Source organism: Arabidopsis lyrata (assembly GCF_000004255.2).
Source record: "Arabidopsis lyrata subsp. lyrata unplaced genomic scaffold ARALYscaffold_2, whole genome shotgun sequence".
NCBI lineage: Eukaryota > Viridiplantae > Streptophyta > Magnoliopsida > Brassicales > Brassicaceae > Arabidopsis > Arabidopsis lyrata.
The window spans coordinates 14924869-14949709 of NW_003302554.1; the positions used below are offsets into that span (position 1 = coordinate 14924869).

At 38.9% G+C, this 24841-nt stretch overlaps 9 protein-coding genes across 11 annotated transcripts; 5 read left to right on the top strand and 4 right to left on the bottom strand.

The window, feature by feature from the left end:
- The first annotated feature begins 122 nt into the window (after positions 1–122).
- On the top strand, positions 123–3801 carry LOC9323436 (receptor-like protein 12). Its single transcript, XM_021010272.1, has one exon. The coding sequence runs from the start codon at positions 1039–1041 to the stop codon at positions 3394–3396; it is 2358 nt and encodes a 785-aa protein (XP_020865931.1). The 5' UTR covers positions 123–1038; the 3' UTR covers positions 3397–3801.
- LOC9323437 (SCY1-like protein 2) lies at positions 3785–8473 on the bottom strand. 2 transcript variants are annotated; one of them, XM_002888789.2, is made up of 14 exons: positions 7982–8473; positions 7788–7892; positions 7605–7712; positions 7330–7512; positions 7036–7162; positions 6877–6938; positions 6683–6769; positions 6492–6578; positions 6291–6404; positions 5819–5947; positions 5585–5647; positions 5282–5443; positions 5043–5161; positions 3785–4936 (listed from the first exon to the last, which is right to left on the bottom strand). In XM_002888789.2, the coding sequence occupies exons 1-14, from the start codon at positions 8471–8473 to the stop codon at positions 4075–4077; spliced, it is 2700 nt and encodes an 899-aa protein (XP_002888835.1). In that variant the 3' UTR covers positions 3785–4074. The 2 variants fall into 2 exon arrangements, with proteins under 2 accessions (XP_002888835.1, XP_020865930.1); XM_021010271.1 differs by having other exon boundaries at positions 7865–7892; positions 7982–8040.
- Positions 8474–8584: 111 nt separating this feature from the next.
- Positions 8585–11339, bottom strand: LOC9324899 (pentatricopeptide repeat-containing protein At1g71420). Of its 2 annotated transcripts, XM_021010273.1 has the most exons (2): positions 10146–11339; positions 8585–10037 (listed from the first exon to the last, which is right to left on the bottom strand). In XM_021010273.1, exons 1-2 carry the CDS (start codon positions 11033–11035, stop codon positions 8801–8803), a joined length of 2127 nt encoding a protein of 708 aa, XP_020865932.1. In that variant the 5' UTR covers positions 11036–11339; the 3' UTR covers positions 8585–8800. The 2 variants fall into 2 exon arrangements, with proteins under 2 accessions (XP_020865932.1, XP_002888836.1); XM_002888790.2 differs by having other exon boundaries at positions 8585–11339.
- Positions 11340–11467: 128 nt separating this feature from the next.
- LOC9324900 lies at positions 11468–12184 on the top strand. The gene has a single exon (XM_002887327.2). The coding sequence runs from the start codon at positions 11605–11607 to the stop codon at positions 12094–12096; it is 492 nt and encodes a 163-aa protein (XP_002887373.1). The 5' UTR covers positions 11468–11604; the 3' UTR covers positions 12097–12184.
- Positions 12163–15606, bottom strand: LOC9323438 (tubulin-folding cofactor E). The gene is made up of 15 exons (XM_021010274.1): positions 15266–15606; positions 14963–15133; positions 14788–14834; positions 14532–14678; positions 14355–14429; positions 14020–14129; positions 13798–13916; positions 13666–13727; positions 13394–13501; positions 13271–13305; positions 13118–13183; positions 12857–12948; positions 12694–12770; positions 12524–12601; positions 12163–12383 (listed from the first exon to the last, which is right to left on the bottom strand). Exons 1-15 carry the CDS (start codon positions 15573–15575, stop codon positions 12285–12287), a joined length of 1596 nt encoding a protein of 531 aa, XP_020865933.1. The 5' UTR covers positions 15576–15606; the 3' UTR covers positions 12163–12284.
- A 2138-nt stretch (positions 15607–17744) lies between these two features.
- LOC9324901 (ethylene-responsive transcription factor ERF021) lies at positions 17745–19495 on the top strand. The gene has a single exon (XM_021035970.1). It carries the CDS (start codon positions 18470–18472, stop codon positions 19019–19021), a length of 552 nt encoding a protein of 183 aa, XP_020891629.1. The 5' UTR covers positions 17745–18469; the 3' UTR covers positions 19022–19495.
- Positions 18761–21748, bottom strand: LOC9323439 (pentatricopeptide repeat-containing protein At1g71460, chloroplastic). Its single transcript, XM_021035969.1, has 2 exons — positions 19626–21748; positions 18761–18845 (listed from the first exon to the last, which is right to left on the bottom strand). Exon 1 carries the CDS (start codon positions 21731–21733, stop codon positions 19667–19669), a length of 2067 nt encoding a protein of 688 aa, XP_020891628.1. The 5' UTR covers positions 21734–21748; the 3' UTR covers positions 18761–18845; positions 19626–19666.
- A 14-nt stretch (positions 21749–21762) lies between these two features.
- Positions 21763–23050, top strand: LOC9324902. The gene is made up of 2 exons (XM_002887329.2): positions 21763–22360; positions 22634–23050. The coding sequence occupies exons 1-2, from the start codon at positions 22225–22227 to the stop codon at positions 22888–22890; spliced, it is 393 nt and encodes a 130-aa protein (XP_002887375.1). The 5' UTR covers positions 21763–22224; the 3' UTR covers positions 22891–23050.
- Positions 23051–23423: 373 nt separating this feature from the next.
- On the top strand, positions 23424–24833 carry LOC110230828. Its single transcript, XM_021034934.1, has 5 exons — positions 23424–23914; positions 23980–24094; positions 24210–24291; positions 24401–24452; positions 24546–24833. Exons 1-5 carry the CDS (start codon positions 23573–23575, stop codon positions 24606–24608), a joined length of 654 nt encoding a protein of 217 aa, XP_020890593.1. The 5' UTR covers positions 23424–23572; the 3' UTR covers positions 24609–24833.
- Positions 24834–24841: the final 8 nt, after the last annotated feature.

Genomic DNA, 24841 nt, shown 5'->3' on the forward strand with positions numbered 1-24841 from the left:
TTGTCAATGCGAAAAATCAATGTCTGTTGGCGGAGTTGTTCTCTTATAGCTCTAATTTGATCATTAAAAAGTGTATAGCTAATTTCTAAATCTTTAGATATCTCAAACCAGTATTAGTGTTTTACATGCACACAGTCTATGGATATGTGAAGAACGATGCTATATTTAGATTGTGGTGAAAGTTGAATGCAAAGTTGGAAATTTAGTAGACCTTGGTTAAATTCGGTAGAAACTTAAATAATCTTTTAGAGAGGACTAAAATGAGTCTACAATGGTGTACGTGAATATTTAAGTCAAAAAAAAGTTTATTTTATTTTTATTCTAATCAGAAAGCACTTATTTTATTTCTATTATTCTAATGAACAAGCACATGTAATTAAATCAATCGAATCTAAACGAGTCGACGCAAGACTTGCTAAGTTAGGAATTTCTTCTTAAAGTGAGGACCAAATGAAGCACACACAATTCATTACTTACAAGACAAAATCAAAACAGAAAGATATGATGATCCGAAGCCATTGTCATTGGGTTTCTGATATTATTATCATCTTTTTCTTCCTCCTTGTACACTCTCTAGCTTCTTCTTCGCCCCACTTTTGCCGTCATGACCAGAGAGATGCTCTTTTGGAATTCAGAGGCGAGTTTCCGATAGATGCGTCTTTGTGATATAGGAATTAGAGTATGGAGAAATGAAGAAATGATGTAAGAAGACTGGCACGTGTGGCACGTGAGGAGTAGTGAGCTGCAGTACACGTGGAAAGAAAAGATTGGATCAAGTGGGCTAAAGCCCTTTAAAAGAGACATCGTTCTCTTCTTCTTCATTATGCAAAAACCAGAGAAATTATTTTTAGTTGTAATCTTCTTCTTCTTCTTAGTTTGTGTTGAAACTATGGTGTTGTACTCATCTAGATCGAGATCTCTCCGTTAGATCTTTGTCATTTGAGATATCGGCTCGCGTTTTATGAACGTTAGTCCGATTTGGTTCCGGTTACGATTTGAATTGAAGTATTGGTGTTTTTCTTTATCACTTTGAAAATTATGAATACATGGAGAGGTCCGTGGAATAAGAGCACTGATTGTTGTTTTTGGAACGGAGTCACATGCGATGATAAATCTGGTCAGGTAATATCACTCGACCTTCCTAACACCTTTCTCCACGGCTATTTGAAAACCAACAGTAGCCTTTTTAAACTCCAATATCTTCGTCACCTAAACCTTAGTAATTGCAATCTCAAAGGAGAGATTCCTTCTTCACTAGGAAACCTTTCTCATCTCACACTTGTTAACCTTTTCTTTAATCAATTGGTAGGAGAAATTCCGGCTTCAATCGGCAATCTAAACCAGCTAAGATACCTTAACCTTCAGTCTAACGATCTCACAGGAGAGATTCCTTCTTCACTAGGAAACCTTTCTCGTCTCACATTTGTTAGCCTAGCTGATAATATCTTGGTAGGTAAGATTCCAGATTCATTAGGAAATCTAAAGCATCTAAGAAACCTTAGTCTTGGGTCTAACGATCTCACAGGAGAGATTCCTTCTTCACTAGGAAACCTTTCTAATCTCATACATCTTGCACTTATGCATAATCAATTGGTAGGTGAAGTTCCTGCCTCCATTGGAAATCTAAACGAACTAAGAGCTATGTCATTTGAAAACAATAGCTTAAGTGGAAATATTCCTATTTCCTTTGCCAATTTAACCAAGCTTTCTGAATTTGTCCTCAGCTCTAATAACTTCACATCCACGTTTCCGTTTGACATGAGTCTATTCCACAACTTGGTGTACTTTGATGCTTCTCAAAACTCTTTTAGCGGACCTTTCCCTAAATCTTTGTTCTTGATAACTTCGTTACAAGATGTTTATCTGGCAGATAACCAATTTACGGGACCTATAGAGTTTGCAAATACATCTTCATCAAATAAGCTTCAGTCCCTAACCCTTGCTCGTAACAGACTTGATGGCCCAATCCCGGAATCCATATCTAAATTTCTCAACCTTGAAGATTTAGATCTTAGCCACAACAACTTCACTGGGGCAATCCCTACATCTATATCAAAGCTAGTCAACCTCCTTTATCTTGATCTTTCCAACAACAATTTGGAAGGTGAAGTACCAGGTTGCTTATGGAGATTGAATACGGTGGCGCTTTCTCACAATATTTTCACAAGTTTTGAGAACTCTTCATATGAAGCACTAATAGAAGAGTTGGATCTGAATTCCAATTCATTTCAAGGACCACTTCCTCATATGATCTGCAAGCTTAGATCGTTACGCTTTTTAGATCTGTCCAACAATCTCTTCAGCGGCTCAATTCCTTCATGTATAAGGAATTTCAGTGGTTCTATTAAAGAGCTAAATATGGGGAGCAACAACTTCAGTGGAACTCTTCCAGATATATTTTCCAAAGCTACCGAGTTAGTATCAATGGACGTTAGTCGCAACCAGCTGGAGGGAAAGTTGCCAAAGTCTTTGATCAATTGCAAAGCTCTGCAACTTGTGAATATAAAAAGCAACAAAATCAAGGACAATTTCCCATCATGGTTGGAATCTCTACCGTCATTACATGTCCTCAACCTCGGATCAAACGAGTTCTATGGGCCGTTGTATCATCACCACATGTCTATTGGGTTTCAGAGTTTAAGAGTCATCGATATATCAGACAATGACTTCACTGGAACTCTCCCACCTCACTATTTCTCCAACTGGAAAGAAATGATCACATTAACGGAAGAAATGGACGAGTACATGACAGAGTTTTGGAGATATGCTGATAGTTATTATCATGAGATGGAAATGGTGAATAAAGGAGTTGATATGAGCTTCGAGCGGATCCGAAAAGACTTCAGAGCCATTGATTTTTCTGGAAACAAAATCTATGGCAGCATCCCTAGATCCCTTGGCTTTTTGAAGGAACTGCGCCTTCTCAATTTGTCAGGTAACGCTTTCTCAAGCGATATCCCACGTTTCTTGGCAAATTTGACAAAGCTCGAGACGTTAGACCTATCCCGTAATAAGCTGTCAGGTCAAATCCCTCAAGATCTTGGTAAACTCTCTTTTCTGTCATACATGAACTTCTCCCATAACCTTCTCCAAGGTCCTGTGCCACGAGGCACACAGTTTCAAAGGCAAAAATGTTCTTCATTCTTGGACAACCCTAAACTCTACGGTCTCGAAGAAATCTGTGGAGAAACTCATGCCTTGAATCCTACATCGCAACTACCCGAGGAATTGTCAGAGGCTGAGGAGAAAATGTTCAACTGGGTAGCAGCTGCAATAGCTTATGGACCTGGTGTGTTATGTGGATTGGTGATCGGACATATCTTCACTTCACACAATCATGAGTGGTTCACAGAAATGTTTGGTCGAAAGAAACTAGTCATTACAAGTGTTCATTAAACCCATCTCTTGTAGTCTCTTTAATAAGCATTTGTGAAGCAACTGTTGTGTAACGTCTTGTAATAGACTCGTTTGTGTTTGTTTGGATTTTCTATTTATGTAATAGACGTCTTTGGCTTCAAAATGTATACATTGTGTTCTGCAATTCTCAATTATGTGCAATAAAATATAGATTTAGTAGACTTTACGAATTACGATCATGAGTTTATAAACAAATAGTGAAAATCCATTCATGAGATATGTTCGTATCACAGGTCCATATTTAATGTAAGACGGGGTTGGCACGGCCAACTTACCAACAGAATCTAAAAATGACAAATGGAGAGATTTCGACATATAAAATATAACTCAAAACTTCATGTGTATGAAAGGATCCAGGAACTGCCAAAAAAAAAAAAAAAAAAACTTATACATGAAAATATAATGCATGACGAATGAAGCAATGGTGAGAGCAAGTAAGAAAATTTACACAATTTGTGGAAGACATAAAACAACCTGAAGCTGTAGTAAAGTTATATGGTGGAAGAAAGCTAATCCCAGAAGATGTTTACATAACATCTCCATTTTTCTGAACAGTTTTCTCTGCATCACAAAGCACAGAACGCAATCTTCATATGTGTATATGCTTCTCTTCATCAAACGACCAAACACCAACAGGTCCAACACCGAGAACTGTGGTCATAATAGATCCAATAGAGATGGTTGTGGACCATTGGGCTTTGAGGTAGATGTGCCAGTACCACCTCTACCTCTCCCCCTTCCTCTTCCCATTGCTATTGAAGGTGGTGGTGCAAGTTTCATTGCGGACTGCTCGGTTTTGCTTGAACCGAATATGGAACTGATGTCTGCTGGCTTCTGGTTATTGTATGAACCACTGCTGAAAGATGGCATTCCTTGGCTCTGTTTTGGTACTCCGAAAGAGTTTATTGGATCTTGATTATTTGCAGAGATACCTGGATTCCCTTGCTGGGGTGGTTTTAGCGAACACAAGGCGGCATTGTTGCTGAATGCCCAGTTGTCATTGTTAGCTGTCTGAAAATGGGTGCCGCCTGGTAAATTGTTGCTAAAACTCGATGCAGCACCATTGTTGGGACGTGGAGGCCAATTAGCAAACGGATCTAATTCATCGAAACCCGGAGTAAATGATGTTCCCGTGTTTAGTTGTGTCTGATTATCAGTTGCTGGAGCAGTAAGGCTTGAGGATTGCCTTGGAGGCCACTCGATGTCCACTGCAGGGCATGTGGTTGGCGCTGTTGTCTTGTTGGGCAGAGTAGACATGATCGATGGCTGTGACTGATCAGTGGAATTGTTAAATTGATGGTGTGTGTTATGATGAGAAGAAGCAGGATTTCCTACAGCAGAATCTTTGCTCGGGGAACCCCAATCTTCATCCCATGCAGGACTGCTCTTGGCTGCAGAAGCAACCTTCTCAGGTGTTTGGGTCGATGATTGAAACTGGAGTCCATTGGCAACAGAATGCGGTTTCACGTCTGGGACTCCGGAATCGTTCACTGTAACTCCTCTTTTTTCCTCTATTTTCCTGTTACAAGAGAAGAATACAGATCACAATAGAGCCAACAACACTATGTTGTGGTACAGACATGAAAAGTCTATTCAGAAGTACTGGCTGAGAACAACAGGCACACCTGAGAATATCCTTGACAAATAACATATATTTGGCAAACTGCTGGACGTTCAGTTGTTGGGCAGTGAGCAGCGGCATCATCAGGGTAAGCACATGTTCTGCTGTGAATTCAACTCCATACTAGAGAACAACAATGAAAAATGTAGATGATAAGATGTAATGCTACCACAGATAGAAAGGAGGGAAAGTCAAGACATTCAAACTTCAAACATAAAGGAGAAAATGTGACCTGGATCCTACCTGTTTGAGGATCGCGTTTGCCACAGCAAGGGTACACATTAGGGTGGGTGCAGAACGATCTACGGCAGTACACCGTTGAATTGTTTGCAGAATTTCGATAGCAGCAGGCTTATCAAGCGTTTGCACCAACTCTGCTAAGCAGAGCAAAGCATTTACTCTGACCTGCGCAACAAGTACATTCCAATCAATTATTTCTAATAAGATGGAATCACCTAATTCATTTTATCTTTCTTTCTCAAGCTATTGAAGACACTGGTTTTAAAAGAAACTCGAGCTGAGATAATCTAACAAAGCATAACATACCGCAGCAACTGTAGTTTTGAGAGCCAAGCCATGAACACGAGGCAAAATTGCTTGCCTGACAACCTGCATAAAGAAAGCCGGGAAAAAATGATAATTAAAGGAACTCATCCAGCGTTAATTAACTGACACTACTCTGCACAACCACAGAGCCACACATCAAAAATTGATTCTACTCCTCTGGGGAGAAAAAAAAATTATTCCAATGAAACATTAAAACAAAGCATTAAGCATCACCTGACCATCGAGTTGCTTAGCAACAGATGTGGATCTTTTGAGAACTTCCTCCTGAATGCGGACATCGTTATCATTGTAGGCCCGCAGAAGCAAAGGGAGGACGTGCGATACAAGATGCTCGCTATCAGTCTAAAAAGTTTGACATAAATGTAAGCCGAGTAAGGATCTCACCCTATAAGTTCTTCAATGCATATTTACAATAGGATCCAGAAACAAACAACAGTCAGTCTAACTTCAACGTGGAAGCTTACAACCAAATATGTATCTGACTAGATCTGCATGTATCAGTTTATGGTAGCACAAAAGACTATTATATCGACCTGATGTGTTTTCAAAGTGAACCATATTTTACACATACATCCTTTATTCCATCCTACTGTGTCTATTCAGAAGAACTTAAGCAGAAACAAACATGTGCAGGGTAAGAAAAACATAAGTCAGTAATGTAATGTATAGAATTGATCAACTTTACCTTGTTAGTAATAAGCTCGGCATGCTTTACAAGCAGCAGTAATGTATCTCCTGAAGCAGTACTCAGAACAGGAACAAGAGCCGGAAGTGTTATCAGTTCAAAATCAGTTCTATCCTGCAAAGGTAATTTAAGGTTTCAACTTTCAAGCATACAGTCAGTGATTTCTAGATAAAACTAGTTTTCCTTATCACTTGAAGTTACCTGGGACTGTGCTATAGTTAGAACCATTGGCAAGATCATTGGTTGCAAAACTAAATTCCTAAGTTCCGCACAAAGAGGTGGAAGCACCTGCATGATAAAACATGGTTTGCTTAGTTGTTGCAAGACATATCATTTGAGCATCAAATCTTTTTTTTTTATCAAGACACAGGATAAGTCAGTAAAGTGACTACCTTATACCGTAATACACGGGAATCAAAATCTTTCCACATATCTGATAATGCTTTTAAGAACTCGGACTTCTGCATATTATCTCTTTCCTGAATAATGAGAAAATGTTCCAAAAAGGTTATCAAATGTGGACATACATTTTCCATCATCTAAGTACAGTCTGTCTAAAACAATTTTTGAAAGCATATAAACGTACAAGCATATGATCAAGGAAGCGGAGAGCACGTAACCTAGCGTCACTTCGGAAAAAATTCGATCCTACAGGGTGAGGGTTCAAGTTAAAGATGTAACTAAGAAGAAAAAGGGAACATTTGTCACAAGAAATAAGGAACCTGATCAAAATTATTCCACTTACCTGTGAAATCTAATGCTGTTGGTCTAAAAGACTCGTTCATTGATAGCATCCTTTGCAAATCAGATACCAAGTCCGAGGGTATAGATGAGAAAGATTCATTTGTTATATAGTTCAACGTGTTCATGTACTGCAAGAAATTTCAAGATAAACATTACCAACCGTGGGAAATCCAAGAATACATTACAATTCTTCTGAATAATTAAAACTACCCTTAAGCCATAAAGCATGAGACACAACGTATCTGACAGCATCTATCTGAATATCAAAACTAACAAGCTCGGGTTTTAGAGTTACCATCTTGACATTATTATTGCAGTCTAACAACGGTTTCCGAGCAACTAGATGATAGGCAAGGCATCCAAAACTAAAAATGTCCGACGAAGCTCCAGCTGAAGGACTTTTGCTGCGCATCAGTTCAGGTGCAGTGTAATTTAAGGATGGCTGGACTGGCAGTATCGAATCCTCGACGTCATATTCCTGCACAGTCATACGCAAGAAATCATCTCACTTGTAGGGTTGAATACATAAGATATACAGCAGTCTAGTAACATTTCGAGTTTCAAACTCACAGAATAGTGGAATGCTTGCACGTTATCCAAATTCCCAGCCTGTGCTGTCGAAATAGCAAAACCAAATCCGGCAAGCTTCCAAGAACCAGCTGAAGTAATAAGAACATTCTGCAGGGAAATTAGAAAACATATAAACACAACTTCTAAGAAAACAAGTATAACTACGAATTTTGAAAAATCAACCTCTGGAGATATGGCTCGATGGATAAGACTTGCGTTATTGTGTAAAAAGTTCAGTGTCTCAGAAATCTGGAGCAGACCATGCTTCACCTCCAACAAGCTCATCTCCTGATCAAATTGTAAACAATCAATTTAAGAAAATCTAAGGTCAAACTCAAATTGAGTTTTAATCACAGTGACAACATTATATATGTTACCATTGATTTCAGATCTTTTGGCACATTAGCCACATTCTCAACATTCCCAAGCGCATTAGCCACAGAAGCAAAAAGCGGCTCCGTAACTAAAGCCATAGCATTCTTATTCTCATCAAGTGCTTGCACCACATGAACCACACCAGGATGTCTCAACCTCACCAGCTTCCCCGCATCAGCTCGAATCAGATCAAGAAACGCATCTTCAGCTCCCTTAGACAACCCCGCTCGTACACGAGCCTCAGACAAAGCACGCTTATCAAGCATCCAGACACAGACCGTCGGGTATTGCTGTGGCCGCGTGGAGTCACGCGCCTTAGCTGCGTATAGCTTCCAAGCTAGACCAGGACCAGCGGAACCGATCTGATCGAGTAGCTCGTAATCCTGAAGAGCCTTAGGTCCCGTAACTTCCTGAACTGTGGTATGAACCGTCTTCTCAATCACAGCAGCGGTTCTAGCTAGAGCTTGAGTAAACGTTTTCATATTTATCGACATTTCTGCTGGATCGAATTTACTCCTAAATGTTGTCGGCGACGACGTGAAATTGAAAACCGGTGATCCGACGAGAGATCTATAAACAAATCAGAGAAGAGAATGCGTATTTAACCGAGATCAAGGAAGAAGACGATGGCGAAAGAGAAGCACAACTCTGGATCGTAGATCGTCTTCTTCCCCCACCTCTCTCACCTCTCTCTCTGCAACTTGTTTCTTTTTTTTTCCTTAATTAACCTTTTCTTATATTTTTATTTATTTGCCAAATCAGTCCTTGTTGTCCTTGTCTTGAGATGAAAGTAACATAGAAAATATCTGGCTCCTCGGCGATTACCAGTAGTCATTACAGGAGCAAGAAGAATCTTTGAAATGGTGAAACCGATTCGAGTCTCTTAGAAGAATCTCTTTTCCCAAAAGCTTAGAGGCCAACTTCATGAAGTTATGGCAATCAATACATATCCTTATGTTCTTCATTATCTGTATCAAATTAACACCACAATCACCTGATTTTCTTCCTTCCATAACCGCAAACGCTAACGCCAGTTTCTCGCTGTGATGCGATAGATGTTCTTCCTTCTGTTCGTCCTCCTCAATTTGTTGTAAAGCTGACCTCATTTCTGGAACATAACCCATTTCCTTTAACCGACTAATCAGTCTCTCCAATTCTCTGCATATGGCTTCCCTGTCGGGACGGCATCTTCCTCCTGATGTGAATTCGTGAACCTTGTTTCCTATCTCTGTACAGCTCAAGCCTGGTTCTTTTCTTACTCGCCATGTTTCCATCTCCTTTATGCTTTTATTGCCTTCGTTAAAGCTACTTTCGGCATTGTATATGTTTGACATCTGGATGTAACTCAATGAGTTTGTGGGTTCTATCTCTTTTAGTTTATCTGCCGCTAACTTACCCAACTGAGTGTTACCATGTTTCCTGCATGATCCCAGTAATGTACTCCAAACTACAGCATCTGGCCCCATTGGCATCTGCTTGATAACCTCTTCTGCCTCAGCAAAACGCTCAGCTCTGCCTAGCATATCGATCACACAAGCGTAGTGATTTAGCTGAGGAAGAGTTTCAGGTTTCTCAAACATGGATCTGAATATTCTCAATCCTTCTTTTACTCGTCCAGCGTGGCTGCAAGCCGAGAGAAGAGCTATGAAAGTCGCTGAATCAGGCTTAATGTCCATTTTCTGAAAGACTGGTAGAATTGAGTCTACTTGGCCATGCAATGAGTAAGCCTTGAGCAGTGAGTTCCACGACACCACATCCCGCGAATCCATATCGTCAAATACACGCTTACACAAGTCAAGAGAGCCACACTTGGCATACGCATGGATTAACGAGTTGTTCACCACTGTGTCAGTCGCAAAACCACCCTTGATCACTTGAGCGTGTATAGACAAAGCATGGCGAGCAGTGACAAGTCCTGCACAAGCTTTTAGTACACTTGAGAAAGTATACCAGTCAGGGCTTAGCTTCTCGTGACGTAACTGACCAAATAGAAGAATAGCCCTCTCTGGATCATACACTGCAAACGCTGTTATAATCCCCGTCCAAGCAACAATGTCCCTGCAGTGACTCATTTCCATAAAAAGCTTGTAGCAGTCAGTAAATTCTCCTAAAATTTCTGAATAAACTTTAACCAATGCAGTAGCCACTTCAGTCTGAGTTACCAACCCGGATTTTACAGTCAGAGAATGCAGCTGAAGACAACACTTGGAAACCTGATCAGGATCCAAGTCAGAGCTTTTGTACAAGGTAGTACATATATTAAGAACCGTGGCGCGATCAAATCCGACTCCATCACTATGCATCCGCATAAAAACGCCAATGGCCTGTTTCCCAAGATTGCAACACTGAAAAGCTGCAATCATTGAGTTCCAAGTAACCAGATTCTTAAACTCCATGGCCTCAAATACAGTCCAAGCTTCATAGGCGGCGGTACCATCATGACACCTACCGTACATAGAGATAAGTGCATTCGCCACATAAATCGAACAATATAAACCAAGTTTCAAAGCAAGTCCATGTACCTGCTTTCCAGGCTCATACCGACACAAAGTCAATACGCTTGATAACGCAAACTCGTTAGGGCAGCAATGGGCTAACATAGAAGAGAAAAGACAGAATCCATCTTGCTCATTCCCTGCCTGCGCATAGCCTGTGATCAGTGCAGTCCACGAAACAACATTCCTCTCAGGCATTGTATCAAACACCTGACGTGCGTATAAGATATTCCCGCATTTCGCATACATAGTAATGAGGTAATTAGCAAGGATAACGTTCTGTGAATAACAATAGGGATGTGAGAGCATGTGGTGGTGCAAGTTGATTCCATCGCGGAGATTGCGTTGATCTGCACATGCTTGGAACAGAGCCGCGTAAGCGTGCTGAGACTGAAGCTCGACAGGCGCACAATAGAACAAGGAAAGAGCTCGACGGAGATCACCAGACCTTACTAACGTACGCAATCCTTCAACAAGTTCGTGTTTCAGTGCAGAAGGTAAAGCAGAAGAGCAAAAGCGCCTCAATGTCCCAAACGAGATATGTGATAAACTTGTAATCATCGACGCTTCGAATTCATTACCTTGTTTATGAAGACAAATTAAGTAACCACTGTTTCGTCCGAGAGAAACAGCTTTTGTAGCTACATATAACTAATCGAATTTTGTCTACTTTATTGTTTCTAAATCCTCTGTTTTTTGGTGACCTTAAGAGAAGTTTTAGACATGGTAGAGGTCAAATAAACCGGGTATTGCTGCTTGACCAATGACCAAGATAGACCTTCTGCAAATAAACCGGGTAATTCTGCTTGACCAAGATAGAGCTTCTGCTATTCGGTTTAGTAACCAACCGGGTAAATCAAAGCTGTCGGTTTAATAAGCGGTTTTAGAGCGCAAGTTGCTATTTTGTAGTTTGTACAATTTCCATTTATGTGTAAATAAACTTTTTAAAGAAACAAATATTTTTTGACAGTGTAAATTGAATGTCGTCAGAACAACTTGGACTACCGAAACCCTAAAGCGATAGCGGCGACTGCAAGCTCCACCGACGCAAACTCTTTTCTAGGTCAAACTCATAGTTCTCTTCTTCTCCATAGTTTCGAAACACACTCTGATTTCACCAGAGCGAAATCATGGAAGGGAAAGAAAACTGCAAAGATCTTCTGAAATTGGAGCTCAAGAATCCATCTTCTTCCTCTGCTATGGATTCAGCACTTTTGATGTGTACGGAGAAGAATAGGAAGAAGAAGAGCGAGGCTCCTCCTCCATCGAAGCCAACGATTGCTCCAGTTCCTAAAAGCCAACTTCTTGGTAAACTTAAAGGCTTCTTGGGGGTTATGGCGGAAGCTAACAAAAAGTCTGAGGCAAACCCAGAAGCTTATAATATCGAAGCACTAACGGGTAACGAATCTGAAGTTATCGAGATGGACTTGATGCTCGGTGTCGCTGATCTCAACACACCTGAAGCAGTCAGTGCGGCTGAGGCAGCTATTGCTGGCATAGGTCCGGCAGCTGAAAGTGGAGATTCGAGCAGCGATGAGAGTGATAGCGACAGTGATGGAGAGGAGAACAAGAGTGAAGAAGAATGTAGCAGAAAACCAGCAAAGATCATTGAGCTCTCATAAAAAAAACATGTCTCTTCTCAATTTCAATTTTTTTTACTTTGTATGAAACTTTTGGAATGTTGATGATGGTTTTGGTCCTTGTGTTCAAGTCACTTGCAAAAGATGGGATATCTATTAATGTTCACAGTGACAATCCATAAAATAAAAAAGAGGTCAATTCTCAAAAGCGTGTAGCATATGCGATGGCCTTAACTCTCTTCGTCAACAAGAAGTGTGGAGCCATCGCAGATTCCAACGTCCAGTAATGTTGCAGTCTCGTCATCGAGTGCTGTAGGAAAAGGTGAGCCCTGCCACGAAAATATAAAATTGTTCCGTTGAATATTCTGACGATAACCGATACAAAACACTCTTATAGTTTTTTTGCTAAAAAAACACTCTTATAGTCAAAAACGTTTTCTTTCAAGTTAGTGATTATTAGGAAAGATACCTCCTCCTGTAAAAGTAACCTTGGCTTGATGGACTTGAGTTTAAAAAAGTTCTCACATAGGATCTTCAGCTTCCCAACCTGTTACAAACACCAATCGAAAGCTCAAACAAAAATAGTACACATTTTCAAAGTTTAGACTTCAGATCCTTAACCAAAAAAAAAGTAGCAACCGTGATACTGCCCGGCAACTTTTTTGTCAATTCAGGCTTTTCACCCATTGATGGACCAACGCATTTGAGAGCAATGGCTGCACAAGTCATAGCAATATAAAGCAGCTTCTAGACAATTAATGAACCATACATAAGAATTAAGAAACGCTTAAAAGAGTTATACATAAAAGTCCAGATGCCATATTCTTAGGGCCGCTGTTCTCAGCTGATGCTCTTTCATCCTCAATTCCGTGAAGTTTCTTGAGTTCATAAAACCTGCAATATCACAAGCAGGGCTAACTTTTTCTTGTATCACTTTCTTCTGACAGAAACTTGCATTAAAAGAAGAAAACAGGGTTTGGAAACCAATATAGGACCCTTTACTAATTTGTTTGCGAAGATTAGATTAGATTAACAAAGGTAAATAGTTTTGCAAAAAATGTACCTAGGATGGAGCAGCTCAATCTCCTCAGACTTGTCATTTAACTTTGACATCACCATTCGGACATACCTGCGATCATCCAAATAAAACTAAGCATAGTACTGACGCTGAAATCAAATAACAAGATTGACCAAGAAGATGGGATTGACGATTTACCGGATCTCAGAATCCTTCTTCTCACGAGCTCTTACCTGAAATAGAAAAACCCAATAGATTCAGATATTAAAGAGGAATGAAAGGTAACAGTGTGTTGAACATTTTTTCAGGCACTTGTTCTACCTCACTCCCATTCAGCACTTGTACTTTTGTCAACCTTGCAACGAGAACAAATCTTGGGACACCACCTCTTACAGGATCAGATATTGGGTTTTCAGAAAGCCTGATGTCCTATTACTTGAAGAGGGAAGGTCAATTAAAGTACGTATTTAAAGGTCTACCTGGCTTTCATAATGAACATCTAAAATTTGCAGGAAACGTCGAGAATGCCAGTAAGTTCTATAACAAGTATCATTACTGATCTACTAGAGTATTACTGAACAAAAGATCAATACCACTAACTGAGGAAACACATTCAGTGCGTCTATCGAGGCCAAATCGCCAATGCTGTTGGCTCCTGAGAAATACAATGGATGGAATAAATGGCTGAATATCAAGAGAGGGGACACTACACTTGAAGAGAATACCTAGAAGAAGACAACGCAGACTTGGAAACGGGTCACTGCTTTTCTTTGGCGATTCAATGCCATTTACAGAGTGAAAGATGTGTGTCAGCTTATTCTTGTTCAGGTAAAGCTGCTCCAAGCTGAGAAATAACGTTTAGATGGATCAATTTTAATAAGTATTAACAGTGCAATGTATATTTGTACATCAACTATGAGTAAAAGGGAAAAATATTTATTACTGACCATGGAAGTTGAGATAGCTTTAATACTTCACTCCAATCAGAAATACAATTATCATCCAAGTTTAGAAGTCGCAGAGAGTTAAATGCTTGACCATCTGAGGGAGATGTAGACTGATAGAACCAACCAGGGGGTAAATAAGGCGACAGAAAAAAAAAAAAAGAAGAGTTCAAAATTCAAACACCCAAATTTTCAAAGAAAAAAAGTGATGGGATGAGTCATGAGTGTAATTCAAGTATCGTCCTCAAAGAGACAAAACCGTTTTCCAAGCATTTTCAGACTATATATCCAACTTGGGGCAACAGAGTAACCATTGAAACTACAAAATAAACCATTACAGTTAAGGCAGATATCATATTCCCCATCAGATGCAACTCCTCAAGTCCAGGTAACGAGCGCCTAAGAATTTCAACCTGCTCCATGATGGTAAGAGCCATAAAAGTCAAAAACTGCTATGGTGCTCAATTAGTTCCATGAGAAAAAAGCAAAAGGTCAGGTAAAGAGTCACATATCACCTGTGTCCAGCTCAGACCACTATTATTCAGAACCAAAACACGGATATTTTTTAACTGTGGCAGAGAGGTGATATCACTTGACAAAGAATTGCAAGACAAATTAAGGGTAGTAAGGGCTGGTAACTGCTCACAAAGAGCACCAATTTCCTGGAAGCCAAAAACATTAGATCATCAATCATAAACTCTAAAAGATTAGTTGACGGTGGATAAAATCTAGGCCGCGTATGTTACTAGCAATGTTACAAAACAGATATACCTCCCAGTCAGAAATCAAGTTTCCGGTTAAGTCCAGTAGCTTCAAATCTGTAACAAAGGAACCAAATGAAGCAAGTAACGTTACAACTACGTTCATTTAAAGGTACTGAGGCAAGAGCCGAATCACACGATTGTTTTTTGACAATGGCAGAGCTGAAAGTTAGATCAAATCTTACTTGGTAGAATTGAGCTCAAGTCAGATGAAACTCCAAGAGAACTAACACCAAGATACGAAAGAGAAGCACTCGTAAGCTCCTCGAACCGACTTAACTTATCCTGGATCTTATCCCCTCCTAAAAGCTGAATCGAAACACGTCTATTCCCAGCAGAAAGAACATACATTTCATCTAACAAAAACAAAGAAGAAGATTCATTATTTCAAATTCCAAAAACCTCACTTCAACAAAACCACAATCATCTCTACCAAAATCCCTAATTTCATAGAAGCAAGAAACTAAACTATAACATTCTCTTGAGACCTTCTTCGTCCTTAGTTGAAGTTGTTCGGTATCTAAGCTCCAAAGCTTGAAGCAATGTGATACCACGACTAAGATTCTGGGAACGAACAAATGAAGCTGAGCTCTGAGAACGACCGTTAAAGTAGAAAACGCCATTGACGGTACCGTTATGCTTTCCATCGCCGTCTTGATCCCAATCAACGCCGATCCAAGTTCCGGAGTATCCCTCCACATCTCCGACGTACTTCACGGTACCCACCCGACGCGGATCGTTGAGCGAGTGGACTCGCTGACCGATTTTATAAGACTCGTTGCTTGACTCAGCCTTCATTTTGGAAATTACTTCTGAACAACCGTGAAAACAAATTTGTCGATTTGAGAAATCCGCCGGAAAAATCAAAATGACGTCAGATTAACGTCATAAGTGGGCCGAAACTTAATGGGCTTATAAATCCTCAATAACAGTAGTAAAATAATACGAATGGGCTAATTTAAAGCCCATATGGAAAATAAGTCAAACGATTCTCACGCCGACAGAGGTCAAAGGAACTTAAAGTGGCAACTTTTGTTTTGGCTTTGTTCGGACGAAAGAAGTGTACTTAAGTTTTGGATTAAACTAATACGTAATTAAGACCTTTTTTTAGTTTTTGTTTTTGATGATAATAAGACTCTTAAGTCCTCAAAATAGGAATCCAGCTGCAACACACCATTACAAAAATCGTCTCTAATTAGGAATCCAGCTTGCAATTCACCACTAATTCACATTTACGCACGCACACATATCTCTTTCTCTCAATGTTCATCTTTAGGAAGCCCAATGAACATCTTCCATTGTTGATTAGTGAGAACCATACTTTCTTATCTTTAATTTAGTATTTAGTATTTACTTACAAAAATATTTTGAAATATATAGAGTTTTAATTCTCCAAAACCTGAATTATATTTGAGTATGACATTATATTTTCATATACACTTTAGTATTTTATTTATTTATATTTATTAATTTCATATAATTTGTTTCTTCTAAATTTCAAACACAGCTTTAGTTCTGGATACAACCAAATATATGGAATTTATTTATAAATTTAATAAATAAATATATGTTAATGAATCAAAGCATACATCATTGAATCTTTTCTGAGTAGAAAATTTGAGGTTCGATTCATTGACCCATTTTTAGTGCTTACACTGAGTAAAAAAAACAAACAAAAGGACAAGAAGAATAACCCATCAAATTTGAAGTTTTTTTTCGTGTCATTGTTACCTTGAGTTATTTACAAGTATGAACTATACTAGATCTTTTTTATCAAATCAGAAATATAAGACAAATGAAGTCGGTGGTCTAAAGAAACTTTTGTTTTCTCCTGCTTCTAACTTTCTAAACTCGTAATCAATGACACATGTTTCAACAAAATTAGCTTCTGTTTTTTTGTTATTCAAATTCCTCTGTTTCTGTCTCCTTTCAAGTTAACTTTATATCTGCTGTCTTTTGGGACAGAGAGAATCAAACGTTTATCCTTTTCAAAGCAAGACTTCTTCTCTCCTACACTCTTGTAAAGCAGATATTTACACCCTTTCGCTCTACTTTACACACAAGAAACAAAATTTATGTGTTCAAACGTTAAACTAAAAATGTATACAATTTCTTCCCGGAACTACAAAGAAATCTAACATTTTTATTAGCTCATAGGTTTATGGAGTATATGCCAAATGTTTGCAACAACTATTCAAGAAAACGGTAGACAATAAACGAACGACTATCCATAAGTCCATAACCCATAATCGAAACGATTTTTTTTTTTTTTTTTTTGACATCTTTGGATCGACAAGGTCCGATCCATAGCCAATCCCTACTATGCGGGGTAACGCGACTTACTAGAGTCGAACTCCGGTGGAGAAGGCGGAGTCAAATGGACTTAACCACTTGACTAAAGACACATCTCCAATCGAAACGATTTTATGCTAATGATTATAAGGAAAATAAATATGTATTGTATACATAATATAACATCTAAGATATCATAATTCATAATTAAAATATATATATATATAGTTTAAATATTTAAAACAGATTCAAACATCAATCTACACCAAAAAAATTCAAAAGAAATATCAGTACCAAAAAAATGAAAATATTATAAATGAGAACTAGACAAATATATCCCTTTGAATCTAAATAGTAGATACTAAGCTTTATGTGGAAAAAAATCACAAATAATTGATTCAAACACAATCCAACTAGACAATTTTATCAAATTCTTGATCACAATAGAACACAACATAAAGGTAACCATAAAATCAACTCAACTTATGTCAAACAATATATGCTAATTTTGATAACCATGTATTTTTGAAGTCGAAACTAGTTCAATGTAATTCAAACTGAAAAATTACACAAAAACTAAAGCAAACAAATTGGTTATGGATCGGGCCTTGTCGATCCAAAGATATCAAAAAAAAAAAAGTTAATTTGATTAACAACTCTGTAAAACGGTCTAGATAGTCCAAGACCATCTAACTTTGCTAGATAACAAATGCAATTGTTATTTATGAAATAAAAGATGACTGTAAATATATGAATTTAGGCATACCACCTACCATTCCTACATCTAATTGGAAGACAAAGTTATATTTAGTCTGAATTTTGGTATATAAGATTTATCAGCTAACAAACAAAACATTACCACTTATGTTTTTGTAGTCGAATTGACCTAGGAAAAGGAAGAGTATTATGACCCAGTGAGCTTTGACATTTGTTTTAGGATGAATCCACTTTTTGCACCAACTCTTAGCATCACAAAGTTATGGAAATGGATCACAAAAGGGTCCCATAGATGATGCAAGAAAACCGCGTCTACTATAGCAAATCCAATTTCTTAAAACAAAAACCTTAAGATTCTGCCTCCTTCCTAAAAATTCTCATTAGTTTAATCATATTACTATTTGAGTGAATCTACAGTGCCATTGATACTAACTAGAAAACACTTGTTAAACCCACAAAGGCCCATAACAATTTTGCAGTTTCCTCGAAGCTAACTTTAAAGGCTTTGAGATTTTAAAACGAGTACACAGGAGTTTATCTGCTGTTAAGATACTAATCCACACCTATAAATAAGTACAGACAGTTTTAAACATTCCAACATCAGAATCTAAACAGAACAAATACAAAAACAACAAACACTCTTGAGCAAAACCTTACTTTTGTGTGTCTCTGTGTGTTTGTTAATGGCAGGTCTTAGGAATTCCAGTAACAGCGACAAAGCGCAAAACGATGGGAAAGGTGTACCATCTGCCTACAGAGGAGTCCGGAAGAGAAAATGGGGGAAATGGGTGTCTGAAATCCGTGAACCGGGGACAAAGAACCGTATCTGGCTAGGCAGTTTCGAGACTCCTGAAATGGCTGCAACCGCCTATGACGTGGCAGCATTCCATTTCAGGGGGCGAGAAGCTCGTCTCAACTTCCCCGAGCTCGCCAGCAGCCTTCCACGTCCTGCAGACTCTAGCTCAGACAGCATTCGCATGGCAGTTCAGGAGGCAACACTCTGCCGCACAACCGAAGGATCAGAGTCAGCCATGCAAGTGAACAGCTCAAGCTCCTCCACTGTAGTTCCAACAATGGTCAGACTCTCGCCCACGGAAATTCAAGCGATCAACGAGTCAACTTTGGGATCTCCAACTACATTGATGCATTCAACATACGACTCTATGGTGTTTGCTAATGATATGGAGATGAATGCTTGGGAAACATACCAGAGTGACTTTCTTTGGGACCCTTAGCCCCAAAACCGAACTCATGGAGAGTTTCTACAGCTCAATCTTAGAATACCAGCATAAGTTACTGGCCTAGAATGCTTAATTTTATTGAAGTTTAGTTTTCAGAGTCTAGCACAAGGGTTGTTGATTCTGACGTTATAGCAAAGAATAAAGTTCATCGGAGTTTTGGAGGGAAGGACACTATGAGCTTGATGGGTCCCTGAAAAGGACCTCTTCACAAATATTTTAATTTTTTTTGTAACATAGCTTCTATTTAATAAGCTGTGTTAGAGATTGTGTGAGGTGTGACTTATAATTATTATTTTCAATTGTTTGTTACCCCCATGCTTATGTATTTGGTTTGATATTATATTGTATGGATTCCTCAAATCTATAAGATATTTTTATTCTAAACAAGACTTCTGTTCTCTCTTGACTCTCTTCCCTTAACGCAGAATTGACTAACCGTAAGAAAAATCTACATTTGATACTGCAAGATTTTTACAAGTTGAACAAGTTCAATCTAATTAATTTCTGGAACCAAATTCAGTATATACAGTACTATTAATGCAAGTTCTTGGAAACAAGAGAACAGAATATACTTCTCAGAAATCTTCGAGACACTTACTTGGTGGCTTTGAGAAAATTCAAAGTTGTCTGAATCTACAGTCAGGTTTGTAGGGATGACGAGGAACTCATGACCTCAAGTCTTTGCGCCTCTTCAACACGACCAAACCGATTGAGAAGTTCAATGACCAGTGAATAATGCTCTTCTGATGGATGCAAATTGTACATCCGGAGCATCAAGTTGAAGAAGCGATAAGCTTCATCAGCAAATCCGGCTTGGCTGCAAATAGATAAAATTGCTGTAAATGTGAAGGTGTTGGGAGTAAACCCTCTTGATACCATTTGCTCAAAACACTTTATTGCATCCCTGAAGCGTCCATTGTAGCCATAAGCCTCTATAATGGCGGTCCATGTCAGAGAGCCCTTGACAACAACAGCATCAAAAGAGAAATTAGCACTTCTGAGATCTCCACATTGTCCATACATCTTGATGATTTTTGCAGAAACAAATGGGATAGACTCAAATTCCTTTTTCAGAATGTGCCCATGAAGCTCTTTCCCCAGCTTTAATGCTTTGAGGTCACTGCAAACAGTCAAAACCCTACCCATTGTAACAGAATCTGGCCTGTGCTTTGATAACAGCATTGATCTGAATACCTCAATCCCTGCTCTTAAATCACCATTCTCCACATAGCAGTCGATCATGGCGGTCCATGCTTTCACATTTCTTTGCTCCAACCTGTCAAACAGTCTCACAGGATACTCTGGAACACCGCACTTTGAGTACATCACCATCAAGGAAGTGACTAAAGATACATTTGGCAAGAAAAGATTCTTTAAAGCATAACAGTGAATCTCCTTTCCTTGCTTTATAGCCCTCAGCTCTGCACAAACAGGAAGAACAGTAGCAATTGTAACGACGTCTGGCTTAAAGCCTTCCTGCTGCATCCAAACAATCGACCTCAAAGCTTGATCAAATCTTCCATTGGCTGCGTACCCAGACATCAGTGCAGTCCAAGAAATAGCATTCCTCTGTTTTGAGCCATAGAACACCCGTCTCCCAGAAACCATATCCCCACACTTGCAGTATAAATCAATCAAACCAGAGTGAACAAACGGCTGTTCCAAGTAATTCTTCATTTTCAATACATGGGCATGGACCTCCTTCCCCAGCTTCAGTGCCTTAACATCCCCAAGCACGGGAAGAATCGTTGTAAGTATAACTGAGTTTGGATATATTCCTTCTTCACTAATCATCGACCTAAACAACCCCAATGCTTCCCACTGCCGTTTATTGTGAGCCAATCCAGCAATCATAGCTCCCCAAACAACTATATCTCTCTCTACAATCTCATCAAAAACTCGACGTGCAAGCCCTACTTTACCACACTTGAAATACATATCAACAAGAGAAGTCTTAAGAAAGACACTGTTAAACAAACCATTCTTAATCGCAAGGGCATGCGTCTTCAACCCCTGTCTCAAAGCAGATGCACCAGCAAAGCTCTTAAACACATTAGAGAAACTATAAACATTCAAATCAACACCAAGCTCTCTCATTTCTGTAAACGTAGAAAGAACATCTTGATACCGCTTCTTCCCTGATATCACAGTCCCTCTAAGCAACGCATTCCAAGAATAAACATTTGAGCTAGTACTTTCGTCGAACACCTTCTGTGCATCTCTAACCGAACCACAAGCAGTGTACATATGAACAAGCTTGGTCCTAATAAACTCATTACTCTCCAACCCGTTAATACGGATATGAACATGGACTTGCTTACCGTGAAGTAACGACTTCCGGCGAACACACGCGGCTAAAAGAGCGGAGAAAGTTGTCGCATTTACAGGAATTCCTCTCTGTTCGAGATAATCAAGAATCGTGAGAGCGTCTTCGAGATTGTTCTTCCTCGCAAACCTTTGAATGTCTCTGTGGATACTGTGTGGATTTTTGGAATGGAGAGGAAGAGAAGAAGGGAAAGCATCTCTTTCCCGAAAAGGTTTGGGCTTTTTGGCGGGAGAAGTGGAAGGTCGTCTAGTTCTGCTGGGTCTAAACGGAGATTTCGCCGGAGCTCCGTCTTTATAGGAACGGTAAGGACGGTGGTTGAGGCTCGTCGTCACGGAAAGGGACGGGAGGTCTCGGAATCCGAGAGACGAAACTACTTCCATTGTGACACTACCCACTTAATTAAGCTCAAGGTCGTTAGTAATTTATAGCACTAAAAGATTAGTAATTTATGTTTAAAAGTTTTGCATTTTGAAATTGAAAGCTAATCTTTGGGTCAAGCGAATTGAAATATGGGCTTAAGGCCCCAAAACTTTTGAGCCCATCAGTTTATAAAATTAGAAGTTTAGAACCACCAAAAAAAATTTGTACCACAAATAAACTAGAACATTCGGTTTCATTTATTGGTTTTTATTTTGGTGTTGCTTCAATGAATGAATCTTCCTCGTTTCTATATATAAACGTGAGCTGGGACAAATTCCAAAAAACGTTTCATATTTTCTTCTTATGTGAAATATAAAAAATCGACTCTTCGTTTACCCCCGACAATGTAAATAAATACCGGGGTCTCTCCTTAACTTAACGACACTTCTTTTCTCCGACTCTATCTCTCTCTTTAGAAACTCTAGTCTCTACGAGCCTAATCTTGACGACGATGCCGTCGGTTCCGATCAACTCTCAACCTGAACCTGAATCATCCGAAGAAGAGCTCAGCGACTCCCAAGTTTCCTATTCATCGGAAGACGACTCAATGGACGGCAAACCGTCAGACTCGGGAAACACCAATGGAGGTACATGCATCACTCACACTCTCCTTTTTATTTCAGATTTTCACCATTATATTTCCCATGTTTCTACTTTAAAGAATTTGGATTGTTCGTTAAGAAAAACTTTCCATGTGCATGTACCATGTTCTGTGACTCTGACTCTCTGAGGTTTCAAGACTGCTACGTTGAATCTGGAATTATTTTGAGACATTATTATGAAAATCCTAAAAGTGATTAAGATAGTTTTTGTGTTGTATCTCTAATACTTTGTTAATTTGTTTTTTGCAATGTTGTTAGGTGTTACAGAAACTGAGGCTAATGATACTAAAGATGAGTTTTGGGTTCGGTATCCTTCTTTGAAAATGTTTTTAAGCAAGGAGATAGTCAAAGAGTTTATTCCCGAACAGTATGTTTTGGAGAAAGCGAAGCTTATTGGAGATGATAAGGCCAAAGAGTTGAATGATAAGTGTGATGTTTTGTTTATCAAGGAGATGGAGTATCTCATCAACAAATTTCGCTTCATTGCTGATGTTTTGGAGGAGATGTTTCTCTGAGAACTTTTGGGTGGTGGTGGCTTTGCGTTTGGTTTAATCGTTTTTATTTATTATAAATAATTGTATTCCATCTCTATGAATGTAAAAGATTTCATGAAGGATTTGAATTTATTTCTCTTTCTTTTTTAATTATTATAAATGTTTTTCATCTCTTTATCATGATATACTAAAATAATTGTTAGAAAACTCTTTTTTATCCACATGTTTGCTTCGCTTCTCTCTTCATGTAGATTTGAGAACGAAGGAGCAAGAATTACTAAAATGTATCACTGATCTAAAAACTATGAAAAACCAATTCAACTTTTTATCCACAACACATATTATTCATCAATTTTTTCAATCCATTTTTTCTTATTCTGCTATATTTATTGTCTAGTCTTATATTTTCGAAGAATTATAAAATATCATTTCCAAGGAAAATCATCAATAAATAAGAAAGAGGATTGGAGTATACTTTTTTTTTTTTTTTTTTTTTTTCATCAGATTGGAGTATACTTTAGTACATTGAATATTGTTTGTTGGAGTATAATTGATAGGCACAGTATTCACATGGCATATTGGCATCGATAATCATGGGACTAATAAGAATTTCAGTCCACAAATTCCAAAAGAAATTCAAAATTGAACTCTTAATCAAAAACCCAAATGAGAGCCACAAAAACGAAGACATCAAGAAACGACGATGAGCTGCTTCACTGCTTCTCTCATCTCTTCTTTGACGCCTCCCTCACTCGTCTCGCTCAACCATCTTCCTCCTTATTCCATCGTCCACAGAACCACACTCAAGCCAACAAGCCTTACTCATTCACAGCCTCCTCGATTATCCTCATCCTATGGTCCGGCTGCCAAAGCTGCGACAGCCAACGACGTTGTTCCCGAAACAGCTCCGACATCAGCGTCTGAGGTCGTCTCCAGCTTCTACGCCGCCATTAACATCCATGACTTGTCATCTGTTACAGACCTCATCGCTCAAGACTGCGTCTACGAGGATCTCGTCTTCTCATCTCCTTTCGTTGGCAGAAAGGTGAACACATGGACCAATCTATCTTCTTGTTTCTCTAGAGCCTAATCTCGATTAAACTATGACAGGCAATTCTAGATTTCTTCGGTAAATTCATTGAATCAACAAGTACGGATCTGCAATTCGTGATAGATGACATTTCAACAGAGGACTCTTCAGCTGTTGGAGTTTCTTGGCATTTAGGTTAGTTTCCAAACTCTTTAAACTTACTTAACCTCTAACTTAAGGTACTTGTTCCTGAAAAACAGACTCTTTATGATTGTTCTAATGATAAATCGTAAACTGGGGATTTCGACAGAATGGAAGGGAAAGAATTTCCCATTTAGCAAAGGTTGCAGCTTTTACCGGTTAGAGGTGATTGATGGGAAGAGACAGATCGTGTAAGCACACTCTTCTCTACACAATTTTGCTGCTGCTACTCCAGGTAGACTGACAGAGATGCCAATTTGTCTTCCCGGGCTAAACATTTCTTCTCGGTTTTGTCTGCAGATACGGAAGGGACTGCGTCGAGCCTGCAATCAAACCTGGAGAAACAGTTCTGGTAACATGAGCTACTATTAATTTTGATTGTGTGGATGCATTTGAAATTGCAGACGTAATGCAAATTCAACATCTTTTGCATTTGTGTCTTCAGGTTGCTATAAAGGGAGTTACCTGGCTGCTGCAGAAATTTCCTCAACTGGCTGACCAATTCTGATGTAACTATAACGCTCTTGCTTGATGACGTGAATCAGCTCACAAATAAAGGTTTTCTTTATGGTATATAGGAAAAATACTTCGGCAGCAATCCCCCACCATTGTCCAATTTGTGTTAATGTATATACTAGAAGTTGTCATGTGTTTTCAACTTCATGTCGGTCTGATGATGTGCAGGCGTATATAGAACATGTGCTATTAACTAAATAAATCTCCAGTTGATCATCCTCAGAT

Excerpts from the sequence above, each read along its gene's own strand:
- LOC9323436 (XM_021010272.1), top strand. The coding sequence starts at position 1,039 with ATGAATACATGGAGAGGTCCGTGGAATAAGAGCACTGATTGTTGTTTT.
- LOC9323437 (XM_002888789.2), bottom strand. The coding sequence starts at position 8,473 with ATGTCGATAAATATGAAAACGTTTACTCAAGCTCTAGCTAGAACCGCT. Across the intron at positions 6,405-6,491 it reads TAACTATAGCACAGTCCCAG|GATAGAACTGATTTTGAACT; the intron begins GTAACTTCAAGT and ends TTACCTTTGCAG. Across the intron at positions 4,937-5,042 it reads TTTGTCAAGGATATTCTCAG|GAAAATAGAGGAAAAAAGAG; the intron begins GTGTGCCTGTTG and ends CTCTTGTAACAG.
- LOC9324899 (XM_002888790.2), bottom strand. The coding sequence starts at position 11,035 with ATGATTACAAGTTTATCACATATCTCGTTTGGGACATTGAGGCGCTTT.
- LOC9324900 (XM_002887327.2), top strand. The coding sequence starts at position 11,605 with ATGGAAGGGAAAGAAAACTGCAAAGATCTTCTGAAATTGGAGCTCAAG.
- LOC9323438 (XM_021010274.1), bottom strand. The coding sequence starts at position 15,575 with ATGAAGGCTGAGTCAAGCAACGAGTCTTATAAAATCGGTCAGCGAGTC. Across the intron at positions 14,679-14,787 it reads ACTTGATTTCTGACTGGGAG|GAAATTGGTGCTCTTTGTGA; the intron begins GTATATCTGTTT and ends TTTGGCTTCCAG. Across the intron at positions 13,184-13,270 it reads AAGAAGGATTCTGAGATCCG|GTATGTCCGAATGGTGATGT; the intron begins GTAAATCGTCAA and ends GGATGATCGCAG.
- LOC9324901 (XM_021035970.1), top strand. The coding sequence starts at position 18,470 with ATGGCAGGTCTTAGGAATTCCAGTAACAGCGACAAAGCGCAAAACGAT.
- LOC9323439 (XM_021035969.1), bottom strand. The coding sequence starts at position 21,733 with ATGGAAGTAGTTTCGTCTCTCGGATTCCGAGACCTCCCGTCCCTTTCC.
- LOC9324902 (XM_002887329.2), top strand. The coding sequence starts at position 22,225 with ATGCCGTCGGTTCCGATCAACTCTCAACCTGAACCTGAATCATCCGAA. Across the intron at positions 22,361-22,633 it reads CTCGGGAAACACCAATGGAG|GTGTTACAGAAACTGAGGCT; the intron begins GTACATGCATCA and ends CAATGTTGTTAG.
- LOC110230828 (XM_021034934.1), top strand. The coding sequence starts at position 23,573 with ATGAGCTGCTTCACTGCTTCTCTCATCTCTTCTTTGACGCCTCCCTCA. Across the intron at positions 23,915-23,979 it reads CTCCTTTCGTTGGCAGAAAG|GCAATTCTAGATTTCTTCGG; the intron begins GTGAACACATGG and ends AAACTATGACAG. Across the intron at positions 24,292-24,400 it reads GATGGGAAGAGACAGATCGT|ATACGGAAGGGACTGCGTCG; the intron begins GTAAGCACACTC and ends TTTTGTCTGCAG.